Raw genomic sequence first — 24,094 nt, forward strand, 5'->3', positions numbered from 1 at the left:
GACGAATGTCTCACAAATATGCTGCCGATATGGTTGCACTATCGGTTGGAGGATGGCATTCACGTATCGTACAGGCATTACGGCGCCTTCCTTCATCACCAGTGGCTTACCTCAGCCGCACATAATTCCACCCCAAAACAGCAGCGAACCTCCACCTAGCTGCACTCGCTGGCCAGTGTGTCTACGGCGTTCAGCTTGACCAGGTTGCCTCTGAACACGTCTCCGATGATTGTCTCTAAGAGGGGATATGCGACACTCATCGGTGAAGAGAACGTGATGCCAATCCTGAGCGGTCCATTCGGCATGTTGTTGGGGCCATCTGTACCGCGCTGCATAGTGTCGTGGTTGCAAAGAAGGACATCGCCAAGGACGTCGGGAGTGAAGTTGCGCATCGTGTAGCCTACTGCGCACAGTTTGAGTCGTAACACGACGTCCTGTGGCTGCACCAAAAGCATCATTCAACATGGCGGCCTTGCTGTCAGGGTTCCTCCGAGCTATAATCCGTAGGTAGCGGTCATCCACTGCAGTAGTAGCCCTTGGGCGACCTGAGCGAGGCATGACATCGACAGTTCCTGTCTCTCAGTATCTCCTCCATGTCCGAACAACATCGCTTTGGTTCACTCCGAGACGCCTGGACGCTTCCTTTGCTGAGAGCCCTTCCTGTCACAAAGTAACAATGCGGACGCGATCGAACCGCTGTATTGACCGTATAGGCACGGTTGAACTACAGACAACACGACCCGTGTACCTCCTTCCTGTGGAATTAGTGGAACTGATCAGCTGTCGGACCGCCTCCGTCTAATAGGCGCTGCTCATGCATGGTTGTTTACATCTTTGGGTGGGTTTAGTGACATCTCTGAACGGTCAAAGGTCCTGTGTCTGTGATACAATATTAATAGTCAATGTCTATTTTCAGGACTTCTGGGAACTGGGGTGATGCAAAACATTTTTTGAGATGTGTATACAGGGTGGTCCATTGATCGTGACCAGGCAAAATATTTCACGAAAGAAGCGTCAAAGGAAAAAACTAGAAGAACGAAACTTGTCTAGCTTGAAGCGGGAAACCAGATGGCGCTATGGTTGGCCCGCTAGATGGCGCTGCCATAGGTCAAACGGATATCAACTGCGTTTTTTTTAAAATAGGAAACCCCATTTTTTATTACATATTCGTGTAGTACGTAAAGAAATATGTTTTAGTTGGACCATTTTATTCGCTTTGTGATAGATGGCACTGTAATAGTCACAAACATATGGCTTACAATTTTAGACGAACAGTTGGTAACAGGTAGGTTTTTTAAATTAAAATACAGAACGTTTATTTCGGTTGTTCCAATGTTATACATATACCTTTGTGAAATTATGATTTCTGAGAACGCTTGCTGTTACAGCGTGATTACCTGTAAATACCACAGTAATATTAATGCAATAAATGCTCAAAATGATGCCCGTCAACCTCAATGCATTTGGCAATACGTGTAACGACATTCCTCTCAACAGCGATTAGTTCGCCTTCCGCAATGTTCGCACATGTATTGACAATGCCCTGACGCATGTTGTCAGGTGTTGTCGGTGGATCACGATACCAAATATCCTTCAACTTTCCCCACAGAAAGGAATCCGAGGACGTCAGAACCGGTGAACGTGCGGGCCATAGTATGGTGCTTCGACGACTAATCCACCTGTCATGAAATATTCAGTACCGCTTCAACCGCATGCGAGCTATGTGCCGGACATCCATCATGTTGGAAGTACATCGCCATTCTGTCATGCAGTGAAACATCTTGTAGTAACATCAGTAGAGCATTACGTAGGAAATCAGCATACATTGCACCATTTACATTGGCATCGATAAAATGCGGGCCAGTTATCCTTCCTCCCATTATGCCGCACCATACATTAACCCGTCAAGGTCACTGATGTTCCACTTGTCGCAGCCATCGTGCGTTTTACGTTGCCCAATAGTGCATACTATGCCGGTATACGTTACCGCTGTTGGTGAATGACGCTTCGTCGCTAAATAGAACGCGTGCAAAAAATCTGTCATCGTCCCGTAATTTCTCTTGTGCCCAGTGGCAGAACTGTACACAACGTTCAAAGTCATCGCCATGCAATTCCTGGTGCACAGAAATATGGTATGGGAGCAATCGATGTTGATGTAGCATTTTCAACACCGACATTTTTGAGATTCCCGATTCTCGCGCAGTTTGTCTGCTACTGATGTGCGGATTAGTCGCAACAGCATCATCATATGTTACAGGTCGTGGTTGACGTTTCACATGTGGATGAACGCTTTCTGTTTCCTTAAATAACATAACTATCCGGCGAACGGTCCGGACACTTGGATGGTGTCGTCCAGGATACCGAGCAGCATACATAGCACACGCCCATTGGGCATTTTGATCACAATAGCCATACATCAACGCGATATCGGCCTTTTCCGCCATTGGTAAACGGTCCATTTTAACACGGGTAATGTATCACGAAGCAAATACCGTCCGCACTGGCGGAATGTTACGTGATACCAGGTACTAATACGTTTGTGACTATTACAGCGTCATCTATCACAAAGTGAAAAAAGAGGTCCAACTAAAACATTCATATTTCTTTACGTACTAGACGAATATGTAATTAAAGAATGGGGGTTCCTATTTTAAAATACGCAGTTGATATCCGTTTGACATATGGCAGCGCCATCCAGCGGGCCAACCATATCGCCATCTGGTTTCTCCCTTCAAGTTAGATGAGTTTCGTTCTTTGTAGTTTTTTCGTTTGACGCTTATTTCGTGAGATATTTGGACCGGTCACGATCAATGGACCACCCTATATATATATATATATATATATATATATATATATATATATATATATATGTGTGTGTGTGTGTGTGTGTGTGTGTGTGTGTATTTTATATATATACATCCATGTATACATGCATCTAACCATGTACACAAATATGCATAGTCACTGTATTGTATGGACCAATGTGCATATATATATATATATATATATATATATATATATATATATATATATATATAATGTATACATTCTTTGAACCTGAACATGTCTTTAACTAAAGGAGATGTACTATGTTTCTGATGTTCGTGGTGTAGCTTAAGGCGCAAATAAAGGTGGTTAATGTTGAAAATGACATCCTTCAGCTGGAATGCACTGTCAACGACAGAGCGACATGCCAACTGTATTGTTCCTAATGGAATAGCATCACAAACTTGTTTAATTTGCTCTTTAAGGTCATGTAGTGTTTGTGGTCTTGCAGTGTAAATGGTCTTCTTGAGAGTAGGGTTGGGGGTTGTGTGGGGAAGGAGACCAGACAGCGAGGTCATCGGTCTCATCGGATTAGGGAAGGACGGGGAAGGAAGTCGGCCGTGCGCTTTTGAAAGGAACCTTCCCGGCATTTGCCTGGAGCGATTTAGGGAAATCATGGAAAACCTAAATCAGGATGGCCGGACGCGGGACTGAACCGTCGTCCTTCTTCTTGAGAGTACCCCACAGGTAGTAGAGGAGTTAGATCAGGAGTTCTAGTAGAAAAGTCCACACTCCCCCTTCGTTGTACCCATCTGGCAGGGAATGTGCGATTGAGAAGTGCTCTCGCATCAGTGTGTTGAAAGTAATAATCTTAACTTACAGAAACGTCGTTAAGACAAGAAGTTGTCATACGCAAAATTTCTAAGTAATAGACACCTGTCACAGTGTTTTGAAAGAAGTACAGCCCAATTAACCATCTGGAAAGTAGGCCACACTAGACTAATACTCCTGGTAGATTAGCATGGTTTTCCTCGATTATATATGGTTTCTCACATGCTGGTTAATTGTTCCATTAAATTTAAAGATCGCTTCATGCTACCAAAGAATTAAATATTGGAAATGTTGCTGTTCTTCACACCTGTTAATGAACCACTCACAGAATTCACCTCACCTGTCAGGATCATCCCCATTAAGAGCATGGATAAATCTCCTAATGTAAGGCTTAAATTTCTGAGTCTGATAAATTCTAGGGACACTGCTTTCGGAGATGCCAACCTCATAAGACCATTGCCTCACAGATTTCTTTGGGTATTGTGTGTACGCCTGGATCACTGGATCAACACTTTCATTGTCTCTTTCTTCCGCTACGTCCCCTTTTCATATCCTGCACTGTTCCTTCGGCATGAAACTTATCTTGGATTCTTGTAATTGTTACGCTTGGTGGCGTTAGTGTTCCAAATTCAAGCCTCCAATGTTGTGATACGTCACTTACGTTCTCCATTTTCCAGTAACACTTTTGCACTCATTTCCATTGATCCAATGATAATGCAATGATTGTTTACAACGCTGAAACAAAAAAAGTGTTGTTATGCTTTTCACTGCCTTCTGAATTATTACCAGCAAAAACTGTATGTCTGTCTCCTTTAATTAAAGAGATGTTCAGTTTCAAGAAGTGTATACATTATTTTGGGACACCCTGTATATCCAAGCTTGGTTTTCAAGATACTTCGACGCATCTTTGTAATTAAATTTCTGATAATAGCTTCTTCTTTCATTGCAAATGTCAGAATAAGCACATTTGCAAGACGAATTCGTGAGCCTATATAAAATACAACGGATATCTTCTGTAATCCACATTCTTTGCATCCCATTACTGAATGGAACAGGAAAGGGGAGAAATACCCGTTGCCCCACATCATAATGTGGCTCGCGGAGTGAAAATGTACAGGGTGGTTATATTTAAATGTCTGCTTATGCAGAATAAAATACACTCCTGGAAATGGAAAAAAGAACACATTGACACCGGTGTGTCAGACCCACCATACTTGCTCCAGACACTGCGAGAGGGCTGTACAAGCAATGATCTCACGCACGGCACAGCGGACACACCAGGAACCGCGGTGTTGGCCGTCGAATGGCGCTAGCTGCGCAGCATTTGTGCACCGCCGCCGTCAGTGTCAGCCAGTTTGCCGTGGCATACGGAGCTCCATCGCAGTCTTTAACACTGGTAGCATGCCGCGACAGTGTGGACGTGAACCGTATGTGCAGTTGACGGACTTTGAGCGAGGGCGTATAGTGGGCATGCGGGAGGCCGGATGGACGTACCGCCGAATTGCTCAACACGTGGGGCGTGAGGTCTCCACAGTACATCGATGTTGTCGCCAGTGGTCGGCGGAAGGTGCCCGTGCCCGTCGACCTGGGACCGGACCGCAGCGACGCACGGATGCACGCCAAGACCGTAGGATCCTACGCAGTGCCGTAGGGGACCGCACCGCCACTTCCCAGCAAATTAGGGACACTGTTGCTCCTGGGGTATCGGCGAGGACCATTCGCAACCGTCTCCATGAAGCTGGGCTACGGTCCCGCACACCGTTAGGCCGTCTTCCGCTCACGCTCCAACATCGTGCAGCCCGCCTCCAGTGGTGTTGCGACAGGCGTGAATGGAGGGACGAATGGAGACGTGTCGTCTTCAGCGATGAGAGTCGCTTCTGCCTTGGTGCCAATGATGGTCGTATGCGTGTTTGGCGCCGTGCAGGTGAGCGCCACAATCAGGACTGCATACAACCGAGGCACACAGGGCCAACACCCGGCATCATGGTGTGGGGAGCGATCTCCTACACTGGCCGTACACCACTGGTGATCGTCGAGGGGACACTGAATAGTGCACGGTACATCCAAACCGTCATCGAACCCATCGTTCTACCATTCCTAGACCGGCAAGGGAACTTGCTGTTCCAACAGGACAATGCACGTCCGCATGTATCCCGTGCCACCCAACGTGCTCTAGAAGGTGTAAGTCAACTACCCTGGCCAGCAAGATCTCCGGATCTGTCCCCCATTGAGCATGTTTGGGACTGGATGAAGCGTCGTCTCACGCGGTCTGCACGTCCAGCACGAACGCTGGTCCAACTGAGGCGCCAGGTGGAAATGGCATGGCAAGCCGTTCCACAGGACTACATCCAGCATCTCTACGATCGTCTCCATGGGAGAATAGCAGCCTGCATTGCTGCGAAAGGTGGATATACACTATACTAGTGCCGACATTGTGCATGCTCTGTTGCCTGTGTCTATGTGCCTGTGGTTCTGTCAGTGTGATCATGTGATGTATCTGACCCCAGGAATGTGTCAATAAAGTTTCCCCTTCCTGGGACAATGAATTCACGGTGTTATTATTTCAATTTCCAGGAGTGTATTCACTCTACAGCGGAGCGTGCAGTGATATGGAACTTCCTGGCAGATTATTTACCATATGGGTATCCAACATTACTGGAAAGATGATGAGATCGTGCGCTGCAGGAATTGCGATATTAGTAGTGCTACTGTCGTGACTCATTGTTCGGCGCCGGTAATGGTACGGCTACATAGGAATGAAACACAAGCATCAGTGTGCATTTGCAGTTGCAGACGGTAAACACGGTTTTGCACTAGGTGAGCAGAAGTTTACTCAGAACGCTGTATCATCAAGACAACAGTAACGGTGTTGCTGCTGTTCTGGAGTATCGACGCGTCGAAGGATTATGGAGAGGTCCTCTTTCCTCACTGGGATTGACGAACGTGGCTGGGAAGTTCGAATTAACAGGTGACTTGGGAATTGCTGCTGGAAGACGACGGGAAATTTCACCTCAAATTGTTGAAGAAGTTACTCTTGCCATGGCTGCGAACACTGGACCAAATGTGGGATCTTCAAGCAGCGAATGAGCTGTATCACAACAGTTTAACACTTCATGGTCTACCACTCGAAAAGTACTGAAAACAGTTGTGAAACGTTGTATCTTGTGTGGTTCAAGGCTGTCATGGCTGCCAATGGTCGTCACATTGAGCAACGTTTTTAATCTGGAACGCAAATATGGTATGCAATGTTACCCTCTGATGCGGAAACTGAAATGTATTTCCTTCTGTGGTTTATTTTTTATTTTTCTTCTGCATGTCCTTCCAAATGTTTCCTTAAAATGTACACTACTGGCCATTAAAACTCCTACACCACGAAGATGACGTGCCGGCCGCGGTGGCCGTGCGGTTCTGGCGCTGCAGTCCGGAACCGCGGGACTGCTACGGTCGCAGGTTCGAATCCTGCCTCGGGCATGGGTGTGTGTGATGTCATTAGGTTACTTAGGTTTAAGTAGTTCTAAGTTCTAGGGGACTTATGACCTAAGATGTTGAGTCCCATAGTGCTCAGAGCCATTTGAACCATTTTGAAGATGACGTGATACAGACGCGAAATTTAACCGACAGGAAGAAGATGCTGTGATGTGCAAACAATTAGCTTTTTAGAGCATTCACACAAGGTTAGCGCCGGTGGCGACACCTACAACGTGTTGACACGAGGGAAGTTTCCAACCGATTTCTCATACACAAACAGCAGTTGACCGGCGTTACTTGGTGAAACGTTGTTGTGATGCCTCGTGTAAGGCGGAGAAATGCGTACCATCACGTTTCCGACTTTGATAAGGGTCGGAGTGTAGCCTATCACGATTGCGGTTTATCGTGTCGCGACATTGCTGCTCGCGTTGGTCGAGATCCAATGACTGTTTGCAGAATATGGAATCGGTGGGTTCAGGAGAGTGATACGGAACGCCGTGCTGGATCACAACGGCCTCGTATCACTAACAGTCGAGATGACAGGCATCTTATCCGCATGGCTGTAACGGATCGTGCAGCCACGTCTCGATCCCTGAGTCAACAGATGGGGACGTTTGCAAGACAAGAACCATCGGCACGAACAGTTCGACGACGTTTGCAGCAGCACGGACTATTAGCTCGGAGACCGTGGCTGCGGTTACCCTTGACGCTGCATCACAGACAGGAGCGCCTGCGATGGTGTACTCAGCGACGAGCCTGGGTGCACGAATGGCAAAACGTTGTAAGTAGGCTGTTTATGTTTTCTCTATGTAAGTAGGCTGTTTATGTTTTCTCTATGTAAGTAGGCTGTTTATGTTTTCTTATTGGCAACGTTACGTAGCGCTCAATATGAAAATCACTGGCTGTGCTGTGTGCAGTCTGCGGCTGCTTTGCATTGTTGTAATACTCGCCATTGTAGTGTTAGGCAGCTGGCTGTGAACAGCGCGTAGCGTTGCGCAGTTGGAGGTGAGCCGCCAGCAGTGGTGGATGTGGAGAGAGAGATGGCGGAGTTTTGAAATTTGTCATGAGCTGCTATATTTATATATGATGATATCAAGGTAAATACATTGTTTGTTCTCTATTAATATCTTTCATTTGCTAACTATCCCTATCAGTAGTTAGTGCCTTCCATAGTTTGAATCTTTTATTTAGCTGGCAGTAGTGGCGCTCGCTGTATTGCAGTAGCTTGAGCAGCGAAGATTTTTGTGAGGTAAGTGATTTGTGAAAGGTATAGTTAAATGTTAGTCAGGGCCATTCTTTTGTAGGGAATTTTGAAAGTCAGATTGCGTTGCGCTAACAAAATATTCTGTGTCAGTTCAAGCACAGTCCTGTAAAATTGTTCAAAGGGGACATTTCATATGTCGACCCTTAGCCTAGGATACCTCACTGGAATCTTCTGATTTTTTTCTTGTAGTTTGTGTAATTAGTGTAGATTTTGTTTATTGATAGCGCGTAATCATAGAGAGAATTTCCTTTGTAGTTGTAGTTTTTCATTGTTGTACAGTAAAACAGTTGTGGCATGCATGTAGATTTGCACCAAGTATTTCGCAGCTGCGCTGGCAATTAAGTAGACATTATTTCCATTGCTATGTTATTTTATTTTGCTCTTCAAATTGTGCTCTTCTGTGTTATCGTGTGAAATATTGTGACAATTATGGCGTGTGAAAAACGTAATACTAGGCTCCAAAGTAAACTGAGAAATGACAGTGAAGACGAAAGCAGTGTGTTAGCACCGCAGAGTAATGAATTAACTAATGTTCAAAGTAGTAATTTGGTAATTGCGCATAGGGAAATGGAGCGGGCGGCAAACAATGGTGTAGACAGTGAAACAGGTAGTGAACAGGGAAGCGTTATCGATCGATTGGTCGGAAACAGCTCGCCTCAGGAATCAGGAATGACAGAACACAATATTGCAAATACTGCAGACTCAGGTTTTGGGTTCTCACCGTTTTCTCAAATGAGTCAAGACACATTGTCCGCTTGTCAAAATGTGAATGTTGCCGGTGCAACTTCACTGCCGAAAAGCACTGAGGAGTATGTTTCAGACACCAGTGCATTGTTATTACAATTAATGCAACAAATGAGACAAAAGCTTGAAAAGTTAGACACAATGGAACAACACCAGAGACAAACACAGCAACAGTTAGACACAGTGGAACAAAATCTCAAAAAGTTAGACACAGTGGAACAAAATCTTAAAAAGTTAGACACAATGGAACAAAATCAGAGACAAACACAGCAACAGTTAGACACACTGGAACAAAATCAGAGACAAACACAGCAACAGCTTCAAAAGTTAGACTCATTGGAACAAACTCTTGAACAAACGCGTGAAGATTTAACTACTGAGTTACATCACATTGAATCGAAATGTCAAAAAGTCTGTAATGACGTAAAAACACAAATTTGTGAGCATTTTCAACCTATTTTTTCGCGGCATGAAAAGGCATTACAGAATCACGAAGCAGCCATAAAAGAACTGCAAATTATTGTTCATGAAAATCATGAGACCTTGCAAGCTAAATTTGACTCAGTTGCATCTACCGATTCGGTTACGCAACTTGCAAAAACTCAGGAAAACTTAAAGAACACAGTAGATTCGATTTCAACACAAATGGACACTCTGAAACTTGGTTCAGAAAAACACACTGAGGAAATGTGTTCACTATCGGAGAAAGTAGCCGAACTTTCGGATCAGTTCACTAACTTATCTACGAAGGTAGATGATAATCTGAACGACACAAAACCGGTAGTCTTTAATGACACAGAAGAGTGCGAACAAATTAGGAAATTCAAACAAAATCAGAATCAAATTAATACGCAACACCAAAGAGAAATCCGGGATGTACAAGATCAGCTGACTCAGGTAATACAAGAATTACGTATTTCAGAGGACACTCGCGCCCCAATACGGGAAGAGGGACTTAGAAATACGGAACAACCACAAAATAATAACACAGGAAACTTCGAAAGTTATGAAAGAAATTGGCAAGGTGCACCGAATTTTGAAATGGAACCGCCGAAACGACGTAACAATGACCGATATGCGACTCGCCGACATGATGACTTTGACTATAAGCTGTTCATTACTACACGTAAATTCAAAACATTTAAGAATTCTGCCAACGACACTCATCCACAAGCGTGGTTCCATCAATTCTCTCATTGTTTTCATCCCAACTGGTCATTAGAACACAGATTAGAATTTATGTGTGGCTACTTAGAGAATGAACCAGCTGTAAGAATGCGGTCGGTCATTCACGATTGCCACAGTGAAGGAGAGTTTTACCATGCCTTCCTCTCAGCATATTGGTCTCAGGCCACACAAGACCGAGTAAAACAAAGCATCATAATGATGAAACGTTTCGAACAATCTGAATTTTCCAGTCTTATGAAATATTTTGAAGACATGTTGCGCAAGAATCAGTACCTGTCAAACCCATACAGCCCCTCAGAACTTATCCGCATTTGCTTAATCAAATTGCCTGAACATTTACGACACATTATTTTGGCAGGACGTTGCAAAGACGACATTGAAGCTTTTCAGGGACTGTTACAAGAATTGGAAATTGACACTGACAATCGCGGAATGCGGAAACAGGAACACAACAATTACAGGTCACATCCGTCACAATTCCTCGATAATAACTGGACGCGACAAGGCTATTCTCACCACACAAATCGTGACCAAAACAGACACCACCCGTATGACAACCGTTGGCAGAGTAGTAATAATTACAGGGAAAGATCACCTCTCCGCAGTAATGACTATTACAGAGACAATCAGAGAAACAGACAATATGGGAACCAAAATAATTATTATTACGGGAGACAGAATAACTTTAGACGCAACGGTCCAGCGCGCAGTTACGATTCAGGGAGAAATTCTCCACCACTTAACCGACAAGAAAGAAACTACAGGAACTACCGACATGACGACAGACGATGTGATCGTAACGACAGACCTGAATTGCATCAGAACTGGCGGGATTCAAACAGAGCAGGGCCCTCTCGTCACGGTGAATTTGTAGAAGTTAGGTCTCCAAACCCCAATAACGACGCGCGCCAACAAAGAGACAATAGGCAATGACTCACACCGCAGGCAGCCACCTGCGCCGGCTGGCTCAGAGAAAAATGACATAGACGCTAACCTTGAGAAAAATTCCAGTATTGTTTAACGACGTATACCGCATGATAATTGCATTGAAGTTGAAACGCTGCGTACTAGGAAGAGTAAAGGTTTACACCACATTTCACATGTAAAACCGTTTATTGAAAGATAATCTGCTTTTTAACTTTGTCATTGCCATAAAACTTTTCACTTTACATTACTAATATGCTTTGTCAGACTTAGAATCTGTTAACATACAATAATGTTTGAAGTTAAATATCCAATCAAGAACCAAGAGAACTTATTTAAACAGAAATAACGAATGCATTGTTATAGTGAACAGACGTCACAGTGTTATTGTGTGTGTACGTTCTTGCTTGTTAGTTGCACGATTATGGAACGACTATAAGGCTTACATACTTAGGACACATACTGGTACTGCTAATGAGATTTTAATGCAACATTTAGGTTTACTTGAAAATACATTCTGGGTTTAAAGTACTTTCTGTGAGATACCAGAGGACACAGTGGTTAGTTTATGTAACAGCTACACGATGTTATCACGACGCTACTAATGAATGACAATTTACAATGTTGCTTTTGCAGTGTATCTGTTTTATATCTGCACAGTTTTCTGAATTCTTCTGGGAAGAAAAACATGTTTTAGTAGTAACTTTTGTGGTATAGCAACAATGAGACAGCCTTTTTCGTGGCATAACAATACGTTACTGTACAGTACTTTCTTCATCACGCCAATAAGCATAATAACTACGATATCTATACGCAAAGCATTTCACTTTTGCTTATCATGAGGTAAGTACATTGACTTCTGCAGAACTTGGCTTTCGGAGGACGATAAGTACGACACTTCCACAGAATTATCTTACAGCAAGACGCACATTTAGCGCTACAGGACACGCATTTGAGAGATTTTGTACTTAAGCCATTTATTTTTCAAGATTTTTGAATTACAAAGAAAGTTTTCCGTGATATATTTCATTCCATTGCTGTAATCTGTAACACCTGAGGGTATAATTACATTAATCCTCAGGGGGGTACACGCTTACTTTGTGTACCATGTGTGTGGCAACCACAAGGAACCCTAGCTAATATGGTATTTGCTTATACAACTTTACACATCGGTACCATATTTCTCTAACACACAAATTACACAGCTATCTGATCATGTAACTGAGAGATAAACATTTTTTTACTACATCAGTGACAGATGTTTACGCAATTACACAGTTGGATAACTTCACACTTACGAAATTGTATTTTGTCTGTACTGTGTGATCTGTTCATATTTTTTCGGAACCATTGTGATACTATGAGAGCTTTGAATGATGTATTTGGTAAGGGAGCATGATTTTAAAGTACGTTTGAGGTAGATGACACTATTGAAATGAGCAGAGAATTTTTTTTAGGTTTTGAAATTATTGCAGAAAGCTACAACGTTTTTGAGATTTGACTGAGGTGTTATGATGTTATAATTACGACGACGATGTGTATTATGCTATTGAGGTATGTTTATGTCAATAAGATGATGCTACCGTATATGAGGAATAAGAAGTATGTTGGAAACCAAGAATCGTGCTTTAAGAGTTATGAAATGTGCGTAAATGCGTGACTGTATCACAATGCTGACGAATATTTTATTTGGACACTTATATTTATAGGATTTTCTTTCTACAGATTTGCAACGCTAATTCTTGACCTGTGAAATATTTTTATGTGAGACTGTCACTGTAGCGGAAACTGGTGTCGTAAATATTTCCGTAAGAAAGTTAAGTGATCACCTGCACGTAATGCGTTGTGGGCACGCAGCTGTGTCAAACACCTGGAGAACAAGCCATTAGGGTGTGCCTTTCCGGAAGCACAGGTAGAAAAAAAAGAAAAAAAGGCAGGCCTTTATCCTCGCCATTGACATTCCTTTAGAGAAAATATTGCAAATGCGACACCCTCATTACTTCCATTAACCTTGCTATTGACATTCCTTTGTAGAAAGCATCGCAAATATTACACGCTCATTACCTGAAAACATATGATTACTCGTACTTTGTGCTAATTACTGCAATGCTTATGAATTGATGGGAAATATTCGTACATCTGCACACCTGATTATGACAAGTGTCTTTCTATGAGAGTTGAGAGCTACTGACTTACGAAATGCCACATGACTATTGAATGATGTTTTTATGCTTTGGTTTGCGTAATTGCTTATTTCATTTGATATCTGGTTTCCAGCTGTGTTGCAGCATTGCTTTTATAAAATGAAATGCATTTGCTAATGTGAACACTTTCTGTCAACAGATCTATTAAATAATTATTTTATGATCCACATTCTTTAAAAAAAGGAGCACTTGGAAAGGAAAGAACAATAAGAAGGGACTAGTAACAGTAACTGGACACATAATTTTCTTTTCAAGTACATGGTAATATTTTTTTTACAATCAGTTGTAGTGGTGCACCACTTTAATTACTTAGACATTAAGATGTGATTATACATTTCCCTTATCTGCATTGTTATCTTTAGTATACTATTTTTTTGCTTGAGCTATGTCATGTTTAGATATAAGCTGCTGTTTGCCAGGCATAGTGTTACTGAATTTGACTTTGTGTTACTCTGCTAAGCCAGTTTTACTACTCATTTATTTTTCTCGTTGCTGCACATTGGCTCATATTAGTTGTAATGTTGCATTGCTTGGTAATTTAGATTCACTGTAGCTTGCTTTTCAAATTTCCATTTTTTTGTCATTGCTGTTTGTGTTAATTGTTTTGTGCTGCGGCATTGCTTCGTCCCTTAGTTTAGCATCTGAGCTCAGTAGATTTAAGTTAGCTTAAGAGGGCTAGAGTATATAAGAAACTGACTATGGAGAGTAGGTAAAGAATGCGTTGCGAAGTTATATGAAACAGATTTGGGCCAAAATGAGTATTGTACACTGAGAAATAATTATATTGAAAGAAATATGAATAGAATACAGAAAGCAGGTATAGATAGGACTTTTTGGGAATAATGTTGAATGAAGGGAGATCTCCAAGAAGTAAAGAAAGTTTTATTTGCAAAATACTGCAGTACAACAAACCCTGTCCTTTCCTTTTGTATTATCCCACTATATGTTTGTGTACCCTTGTGTATTTGTTTTCTTCCTGTCTCTGTGTAGTTTCATAGAATTTTTTCTTCTTTTAATATTAAGCTACATTCACTATGATGAGGAATACTGTTATTCTCAAATATAATTTGCATTAATAATATGTTATTTACCTTATAAATATGCTTAGACATTATTTATTCTGTTTTGTGTTAATGCTCATGTGTGAAGTTGATGTTTCAAACGTTATTGTGATCTTTTATGTATGTACTCATGTCATAATTCCACTGATGTATATGTTAGTTCGTTTCTTTTGTAAAGCCTGTACTACAAATGTTATCTGTATTATTATGTTCTTTAATGATGTATTTTGTACCTTTGTTATTGTATTTTTATGTTACCAAATTGTAATTGTTACCAGTTCTTCAAATTAAGTAACATTTCACTGCACACGTTTCTGTTGGTCATAGTACATAGACAATATGTGAGAAGTAGGGACTGATAGTGTTTGCACTTGTGTTAATGATTCAGCAAGGGACTGGATAACAGCATTGCTGGATCTAAGGACAATTCCAGAAACTTTGTGAGTGCACAAGTGGTGGTTTATGGACTTGCTATATTGTCCGCAAGACTCTTCGATGGTGATTGTGCACCTGCGCATTTGCAACAGATGGCTGCTGGCCGTCTCTACCAGGACTACAGTGGGTCTGCATCTTTGATGGCCCACCAATTGCTACAAGGACTGCAGTGGCTCTGCACCTCTGGTGGCCCACCAGCACCGTAATTTCTACCAGGACTACAATGGGTCTGCTCTGTGATGACCTAACTACCAATACTCTTCAAAATTTCGACTGACTCTGCTGTGGGTTTGTTCTGTTGTGGCCCATTACCTGTATGCATGTCAAGAGTCAGCACTGTCGTTCCATTGGAAGGACAACACTACTTCTTCAAGACTGCATGGAAATCCACTACTTCTGTGTGCATTTTCTTTTACTGCTCAGACTTTGAGAAAAACTCTGCATTTTTACTGTGATGAACAATCTGGACTGTCTTTATGGACTGTGAGAAATTTTTAGCTTTTGACCAACATTGTATCAATAAGTGTGTGCATTTGATTTCTTTGTTATTGTAATTATGAAAAATTTTATCAAATAATTATTGGCCACTGCCAAAAAAAAATTTTTTTAAATTTTTTGTGGGGAGCATGGGGGCTATGTAAGTAGGCTGTTTATGTTTTCTCTATGTAAGTAGGCTGTTTATGTTTTCTCTATGTAAGTAGGCTGTTTATGTTTTCTTATTGGCAATGTTACGTAAGCGCTCAATATGAAAATCACTGGCTGTGCTGTGTGCAGTCTGTGGCTGCTTTGCATTGTTGTAATACTCGCCATTGTAGTGTTAGGCAGCTGGCTGTGAACAGCGCGTAGCGTTGCGCAGTTGGAGGTGAGCCGCCAGCAGTGGTGGATGTGGAGAGAGAGATGGCGGAGTTTTGAAATTTGTCATGAGCTGCTATATTTATATATGATGATATCAAGGTAAATACATTGTTTGTTCTCTATTAATATCTTTCATTTGCTAACTATCCCTATCAGTAGTTAGTGCCTTCCATAGTTTGAATCTTTTATTTAGCTGGCAGTAGTGGCGCTCGCTGTATTGCAGTAGCTTGAGCAGCGAAGATTTTTGTGAGGTAAGTGATTTGTGAAAGGTATAGTTAAATGTTAGTCAGGGCCATTCTTTTGTAGGGAATTTTGAAAGTCAGATTGCGTTGCGCTAACAAAATATTGTGTGTCAGTTCAAGCACAGTCCTGTAAAATTGTTCAAAGGGGACGTTTCAACGTCATTTTTTTGGACGAATCCAGGTTCTGTTTACAGCATCACGATGGTCGCATCCGCGTTTGACGACATCGCGGTGAACGAACATTGGAAGCGTGTATTCGTCATCGCCATACTGGTGTATCACCCAGCGTGATGGTATGGGGTGCCATTGGTTACACGTCTCGGTCACCTCTTGTTCGCAGTGAACGTTGCATTTCAGATGTGTTACGACCTGTGGCTCTACCCACCATTCGATCCCTGCGAAGCCCTACATTTCAGCAGGATGATGCACGACCGTATGTTGCAGGTCCTGTACGGGCCTTTCTGGATACAGAAAATTTCGACTGCTGCCCTGGCCAACACATTCTCCAGATGTCTCACCAATTGAAAACGTCTGGTTAATGGTGGCCGAGCAGCTGGCTCGTCACAATACGCCAGTCACTACTCTTGATGAACTGTGGTATCGTGTTGAAGCTGCATGGGCAGCTGTACCTGTACACACCATCCAAGCTCTGTCTGACTCAATGCCCAGGCGTATCAAGGCCATTATTACGGCCAGAGGTGGTTGTTCTGGGTACTGATTTCTCAGGATCTATTTAGCCAAATTACATGAAAATGTAATCACATGTGAGTTCTAGTATAATATATGTGACCAATGAATACCCTGTTATCATCTGCATTTCTTCTTGGTGTAGCAATTTTAATGGCCAGTAGTGTAGTTGTCCCACGATCACGCGTTTTATCATGAGGGCCCTCCTAAGCAGGGAAAGTTTAATTATAATCATCTGGTAGATATAAATGAAATACAATCTAAGTCAAAAACAAGGTAGACGATGAACGAATTATGGAACGAGAGAGAAATCGGTATATGTGATATGTACATGTTCAGACAAACAAAGTATAATTTCAAAAAAGTTGGATAATTATTTAATTCAAGAGAAAGAGCTTCACGAATTGAGCAAGTCAATAGTGTATTGGCCCATCTATGGCCCTAATCGTAGCAGTTATTTGGATTGGCATTAATTGATAGCGTTGTTGCATGTCCTCCTGAGGGCTATCGTGCACAGATTTTGTCCACCTGTAGCGTTAGATCGTCAAAATCAAGAGCTCCTTGGAAGGCCGTGCCCACAATGCTGCAATGTAAGCCCAGGATGGGTGTATGAAATACCACCAAAATACCACTGTGCTGTAAGGGCGCCGCGGATGACAACCAAAGGGGTCTTGCTACCAAACCAAATGGCAACCCTAACCATCACTCCCGTTTTTAGGGCTCTATGGCACACGACAGACCACGGTCTGGAGTGTCTCCAGAAACGGTTCGGCCTGGAATGCCATTGACTAGAGTAGAACTGCCTCGAGTGATGAATCTCGGCTCGAAGTGTGGCCCGATGAACAGTGAAGACATTTCTGGAGACGCCCTGGACAACAGTGGTATACCAAATTGACTTCCCTGCTACTCGGCCTGAGAACCAGACCGAGCGATGTGGCGCAGTGGTTAGCACACTGGATTCGCATTCGGGAGGACGACGGTTCAATCCCGCAGCCGGCCATCCTGATTTAGGTTTTCCGTAATTTCCCAAAATCGCTTCAGGCAAATGCCAGGATGGGTCCTTCGAAAGGGCACGGCCGAATTCGTTCCCCATCCTCCCCTAATCCGATGAGACCGATGACCTCGCAGTTTGGTCTCTTTCCCCAAATAACCCAACCCAACCCGCGATGCCATTTCTTTTCATAGCAGCACCTCTGTGATTGCAATGCGTGGCACCCCTACAGGGTAGTGATACATCGACAGTAATCAGTGCCCTGTTTTGCTGTCATTACTGGTATGCCATCCTGGGCAGCATAATGAGACTCTGTTGATTGTCTTCATGCTTCACAAACCCAACCTTGGAGAGCGAGGTCAGTGTATCTCTCTCCAGTTGAGACAGTTTGAAGCATAATAGGCACACGCCGCACGGGATTAGCCGAGCGGTCTGGGGCGCTCCAGACAATCAGCAGAGTCTCATTGTGTTGACCAGGATGGCATACCAGTAATAGCAACAAAACAGGGCACTGAATACTGTCGACGTACCACTACCCTGTAACGGTGCCACGCATTACAATCACAGAGGTGCTGCTATGAAAAGAACTGTGCGGCTGATCCCGGCGGAGGTTCGAGTCCTCCCTCGGGCATGGGTGTGTGTGTTTGTCCTTAGGATAATTTAGGTTAAGTCGTGTGTAAGCTTAGGGACTGATGACCTTAGCAGTTAAGTCCCATAAGATTTCACACATTTGAACATAATAGGCACAGCCATCCAAGCATCAGTATTTTGACGATATAGCGCGCCAGTTGGACAGAATTTGGCACAATAACCTTCAGGGGGACATCCAACAACTCCATCAATCAATGACAAGCTGAGTAACTGTTTGCATAAAGACCAGAGGTGGGGCAATAATTTACTAACTTGCTCAGTTTGTGAAGCTTTTTCTCTGCAATAATTCATCCGATTTTTCTGAAGTTGTAATTATTTGTTTCCCTGTAAATGTACATAACATGTATCGACCCTGATTCGGACAGTTTCTTCCTTTTTTGTCCGACAGTGTATACTGGTTGACAGAATGTCAAACGGGTGACGCGGGTCGCTGGCTGACCTTGGTCCTGTCGTCGGGGGGCGGCGCCCTGACGCCGCCGGGTCCCGCCGCGCCGCCGCCCCCGCCGCCGTCGCCGGCCCAGCCCCAGCAGCCGTCGGCCTCCGGAGGGGCGCCGGTCCACGCGTCGCCCAGCCGCACCCTGTTGCGCAGGCGGGCCAGCGCGGTCAGCTGCCCCCTCTGGCGCCGCTGCCGGCGCGCGCGCCGCCCCCCGCGCCGCCGCCCCGCGCCGCCGCCCACGTACACGCCGGTGCCGCCGCCCACGCTGCCGCCCAGCAGGCCCACGCCCGGCGGCGGCCGCGCCAGCGCGCGCGTCTCCTTGGGCGGCGGCGGAGCCTGCAGCTGCCTCAGCCGACGCTCCACCTGCCGACGCCATACACTAGCTGCACGGACGCTCACCTTTCTCACGTTCTTCATTTAGCGTACGTATCCTCCTCAGCCATGATCTTACAGATTAACCCTTTCGTGGGCAAAATTATTGAGCAGTTTTTTTAATGAATGGAGATCAGATAGTAGTTAACAGATAGGTATATTTATCATACAAAATGTGAAACTGAGGTCACACAACAAGGTGGGAAGTATTCTTCCCACTGCCCTTCCTTGGAGTTAAATGACAAAAACAACTTTTTCAATACATGTCACATTTATGTGATAAATTTAATTCTTTTGTTACAATGATTGTTCACAATTACTTGCCTCGAAATTTTCTGAAACATGGGTCTATGCAAAGTGGTATTTGACAATATGTACAAACACAGCGAGTGCTCTTTTCCGCAGCTTTGGTACTACAATGACGGCACGTCCAGTAGGTTTCTCCTAAAATGGGTTGATGCTCCCCTACAGCCACATGACGAAAATCTTCAGGTACTTTACCCCTTTTTGCCAGAAAGACAGGTTTTTGTCCACGCCTTTTCTGGGATGAGAAGTCAGTGATCGATTGTCTGGCTAGATGGATCCTGTATGTGAGCTGATCATGCTGTCCGCTTTCTCTTTTACTAATTTTCCACAGGATAAAACTGTTCTCTGCAGCAACATCCACCAGGAAATAAAGTATTCTGTGCCTCCATTTTACAGAACGTCTGCCAATAGCATACCTTTCTCGTAATTGATCGAACTTATCGACACCACCCATTATTTTGTTGTCTTCTGCCACAACTTCAGGACAAGAAATCTCTGTACTAGTACCATCCTTGTTTTTCCTTTTCACTGTGGCTGTTTCTCATGGGTCATGAATTAGACAGGAAAGTGACTGGATGGTTATCCATCCCTTTTACTGCAGAAATGGCTCCTTTTGTTTCAAACTGGAATTCTTCTCGTTCCAATTTTACGTGCTCCTTCATAAATTTGGGTAAATCAAAAGTATTTACCTTATACTATGGCTTTGAGGAAAAAATCACAAAATGTCACGCAGACAGCACTGAAAGGCTCCTCTACAGAGCATCACTCAGCTATACAATGCCTCTGCGCGAAGGTACAGCAAAAACGGCGGGAACTTCCGATTGGAAGTAGTACCCTATATTGTTCACTAGGTGGTAGCACCGTACGAAGGTGGGAACTGTGAATCCCACGGGACTAGGAGCGAGTTCATTGTAGTGGGAAGCATGTTTCCCACGGATCTCGAAAGGGTTAAGAATTGAATTGGTATACATGTGTTCAGTATACACTGATCTGCCAGAACGTTATGACCTACGAACTAGTATTGATATAAATCTGTCCAGATGATAGCAGTGGCACCTGGGGAGGGATACCTGCTAGCCACACACACATGATGCATGTAGTATCGGTGAGCGTGCTATATGTATGTTGAATGGGGAAGGTGCACAATCCATCTGAGTTTGACTGAAGGCAGATTGTGATGGCTCAGAGGCTCGGCATGAGCACGATTTGTTGGTTGTTGGAGAATTGCTGTGGTGATTGTCTTCAACACGTGGTGAAACCAAGGTGAAACTATGTCCAGATGTCATGGAGTTGGGCGGCCACACCTCATTACAGATATCAGACGTTACAGATTGGGCACACTGGTAAAATAGGACAGGCAGCGAACTGTGGTAGAACTAACTTTAGACATTGACGATAGGCAGGATACGAGTGTATCTAAACACACAGTGCACAGAACACTACTAACAATGGGCCTGTGCAACTGACAACCCGTGCGTGTGCCAGTGTTAACACCACGACATTGCCAACTACGACTGAAATGGGCATATGGCCATCAGTGCTGGACATTTGCGCAGTAGCAGAGTGGTGCACAGTCTGATGAATCCTGATACCTTCATTATGCTGATAAATATGTTGTCTTCCAGGGGAACAGGTCCTTGACACCTTTACTACAGGACAGAGACAAACTGGTGGCAGCCCCATTATGCTCTGGGGAACATTGACATCTGTGGGTCGAGAGGAGCTCGTGCAAGGCACCATGATAACCAAGGATGCCCATGTAAATATTCCCCAGATTATAATGGAGGTGCACCTCTGTCCTGTAGTAAAGGTGTCAAGGACCTGTTCCGTTTGAAGACAACATATTTGTAAGCGTGATGAAGAAGGTATCGGGATTCATCAGACTGTGCACCACTCTGCTACTGTGCCAATGTCCAGCACTGAAGGGAACATTGACATGGGCATCTCTGGGTCCAGAGGGGCTTGTGCAAGGCACCATGATAACCAAGGATGCCCATGTCAATGTTCCCCAGAGCATAATGGAGGTGCCACCGGTTTGTCTCTGTCCTGTAGTAAAGGTGTCAAGGACCTGTTCCCCTGGAAGACAACATATTTGTCAGTGTGATGAAGAAGGTATCGGGATTCATCAGACTGTGCACGACTCTGCTACTGTGCCAATGTCCAGCACTGAAGGGAACATTGACATGGGCATCTCTGGGTCCAGAGGGGCTCGTGCAAGGCACCATGATAACCAAGGATGCCCATGTCAATGTTCCCCAGAGCATAATGGAGGTGCCACCGGTTTGTCTCTGTCCTGTAGTAAAGGTGTCAAGGACCGGTTCCCCTGGAAGACAACATATTTGTCAGTGTGATGAAGAAGGTATTGGGATTCATCAGACTGTGCACCACTCTGCTACTGCGCCAATGTCCAGCACTGAAGGGAATATTGACATGGGCATCTCTAGGTCCAGAGGGGCTTGTGCAAGGCAGCATGATAACCAAGGATGCCCATGTCAATGTTCCCCAGAGCATAATGGAGGTGCCACCGGTTTGTCTCTGTCCTGTAGTAAAGGTGTCAAGGACCTGTTCCCCTGGAAGACAACATATTTGTCAGTGTGATGAAGAAGGTATCGGGATTCATCAGACTGTGCACGACTCTGCTACTGCGCCAATGTCCAGCACTGAAGGGAACATTGACATGGGCATCTCTGGGTCCAGAGGGGCTCGTGCAAGGCACCATGATAACCAAGGAAGCCCATGTCAATGTTCCCCAGAGCATAATGGAGGTGCCACCGGTTTGTCTCTCCTGTAGTAAAGGTGTCAAGGACCTGTTCCCCTGGAAGACAACATATTTGTCAGTGTGATGAAGAAGGTATCGGGATTCATCAGACTGTGCACGACTCTGCTACTGCGCCAATGTCCAGCACTGAAGGGAACATTTACATGGGCATCTCTGGGTCCAGAGGGGCTCCTGCAAGGCACCATGATAACCAAGGATGCCCATGTCAATGTTCCCCAGAGCATAATGGAGGTGCCACCGGTTTGTCTCTGTCCTGTAGTAAAGGTGTCAAGGACCGGTTCCCCTGGAAGACAACATATTTGTCAGTGTGATGAAGAAGGTATTGGGATTCATCAGACTGTGCACCACTCTGCTACTGCGCCAATGTCCAGCACTGAAGGGAATATTGACATGGGCATCTCTGGGTCCAGAGGGGCTCGTGAAAGGCACCATTATAACCAAGGATGCCAATGTCAATGTTCCCCAGAGCATAATGGAGGTGCCACCGGTTTGTCTCTGTCCTGTAGTAAAGGTGTCAAGGACCGGTTCCCCTGGAAGACAACATATTTGTCAGTGTGATGAAGAAGGTATTGGGATTCATCAGACTGTGCACCACTCTGCTACTGCGCCAATGTCCAGCACTGAAGGGAATATTGACATGGGCATCTCTGGGTCCAGAGGGGCTTGTGCAAGGCAGCATGATAACCAAGGATGCCCATGTCAATGTTCCCCAGAGCATAATGGAGGTGCCACCGGTTTGTCTCTGTCCTGTAGTAAAGGTGTCAAGGACCGGTTCCCCTGGAAGACAACATATTTGTCAGTGTGATGAAGAAGGTATTGGGATTCATCAGACTGTGCACCACTCTGCTACTGCGCCAATGTCCAGCACTGAAGGGAATATTGACATGGGCATCTCTGGGTCCAGAGGGGCTTGTGCAAGGCACCATGATAACCAAGGATGCCCATGTCAATGTTCCCCAGAGCATAATGGAGGTGCCACCGGTTTGTCTCTGTCCTGTAGTAAAGGTGTCAAGGACCTGTTCCCCTGGAAGACAACATATTTGTCAGTGTGATGAAGAAGGTATCGGGATTCATCAGACTGTGCACGACTCTGCTACTGCGCCAATGTCCAGCACTGAAGGGAACATTGACATGGGCATCTCTGGGTCCAGAGGGGCTCGTGCAAGGCACCATGATAACCAAGGATGCCCATGTCAATGTTCCCCAGAGCATAATGGAGGTGCCACCGGTTTGTCTCTGTCCTGTAGTAAAGGTGTCAAGGACCGGTTCCCCTGGAAGACAACATATTTGTCAGTGTGATGAAGAAGGTATTGGGATTCATCAGACTGTGCACCACTCTGCTACTGCGCCAATGTCCAGCACTGAAGGGAATATTGACATGGGCATCTCTGGGTCCAGAGGGGCTTGTGCAAGGCACCATGATAACCAAGGATGCCCATGTCAATGTTCCCCAGAGCATAATGGAGGTGCCACCGGTTTGTCTCTGTCCTGTAGTAAAGGTGTCAAGGACCGGTTCCCCTGGAAGACAACATATTTGTCAGTGTGATGAAGAAGGTATTGGGATTCATCAGACTGTGCACGACTCTGCTACTGCGCCAATATCCAGCACTGAAGGGAATATTGACATGGGCATCTCTGGGTCCAGAGGGGCTTGTGCAAGGCACCATGATAACCAAGGATGCCCATGTCAATGTTCCCCAGAGCATAATGGAGGTGCCACCGGTTTGTCTCTGTCCTGTAGTAAAGGTGTCAAGGACCTGTTCCCCTGGAAGACAACATATTTGTCAGTGTGATGAAGAAGGTATCGGGATTCATCAGACTGTGCACGACTCTGCTACTGCGCCAATGTCCAGCACTGAAGGGAACATTGACATGGGCATCTCTGGGTCC

General features: G+C 44.5%; 1 protein-coding gene across 1 annotated transcript in view; it reads right to left on the minus strand.

Moving 5' to 3' along the window:
- Window positions 1-24,094, minus strand: part of LOC124719722 (U4/U6 small nuclear ribonucleoprotein Prp31-like) — a 156,805-nt gene that overhangs the window by 12,941 nt on the left and 119,770 nt on the right. The window contains exon 4 of the mRNA XM_047244925.1: window positions 18,751-19,110. Coding sequence (XP_047100881.1) covers window positions 18,751-19,110 — 360 coding nt within the window. The remainder of the gene's footprint in view (window positions 1-18,750; window positions 19,111-24,094) is intronic.

This window comes from Schistocerca piceifrons, chromosome 11, assembly GCF_021461385.2.
Source record: "Schistocerca piceifrons isolate TAMUIC-IGC-003096 chromosome 11, iqSchPice1.1, whole genome shotgun sequence".
Lineage (NCBI taxonomy): Eukaryota > Metazoa > Arthropoda > Insecta > Orthoptera > Acrididae > Schistocerca > Schistocerca piceifrons.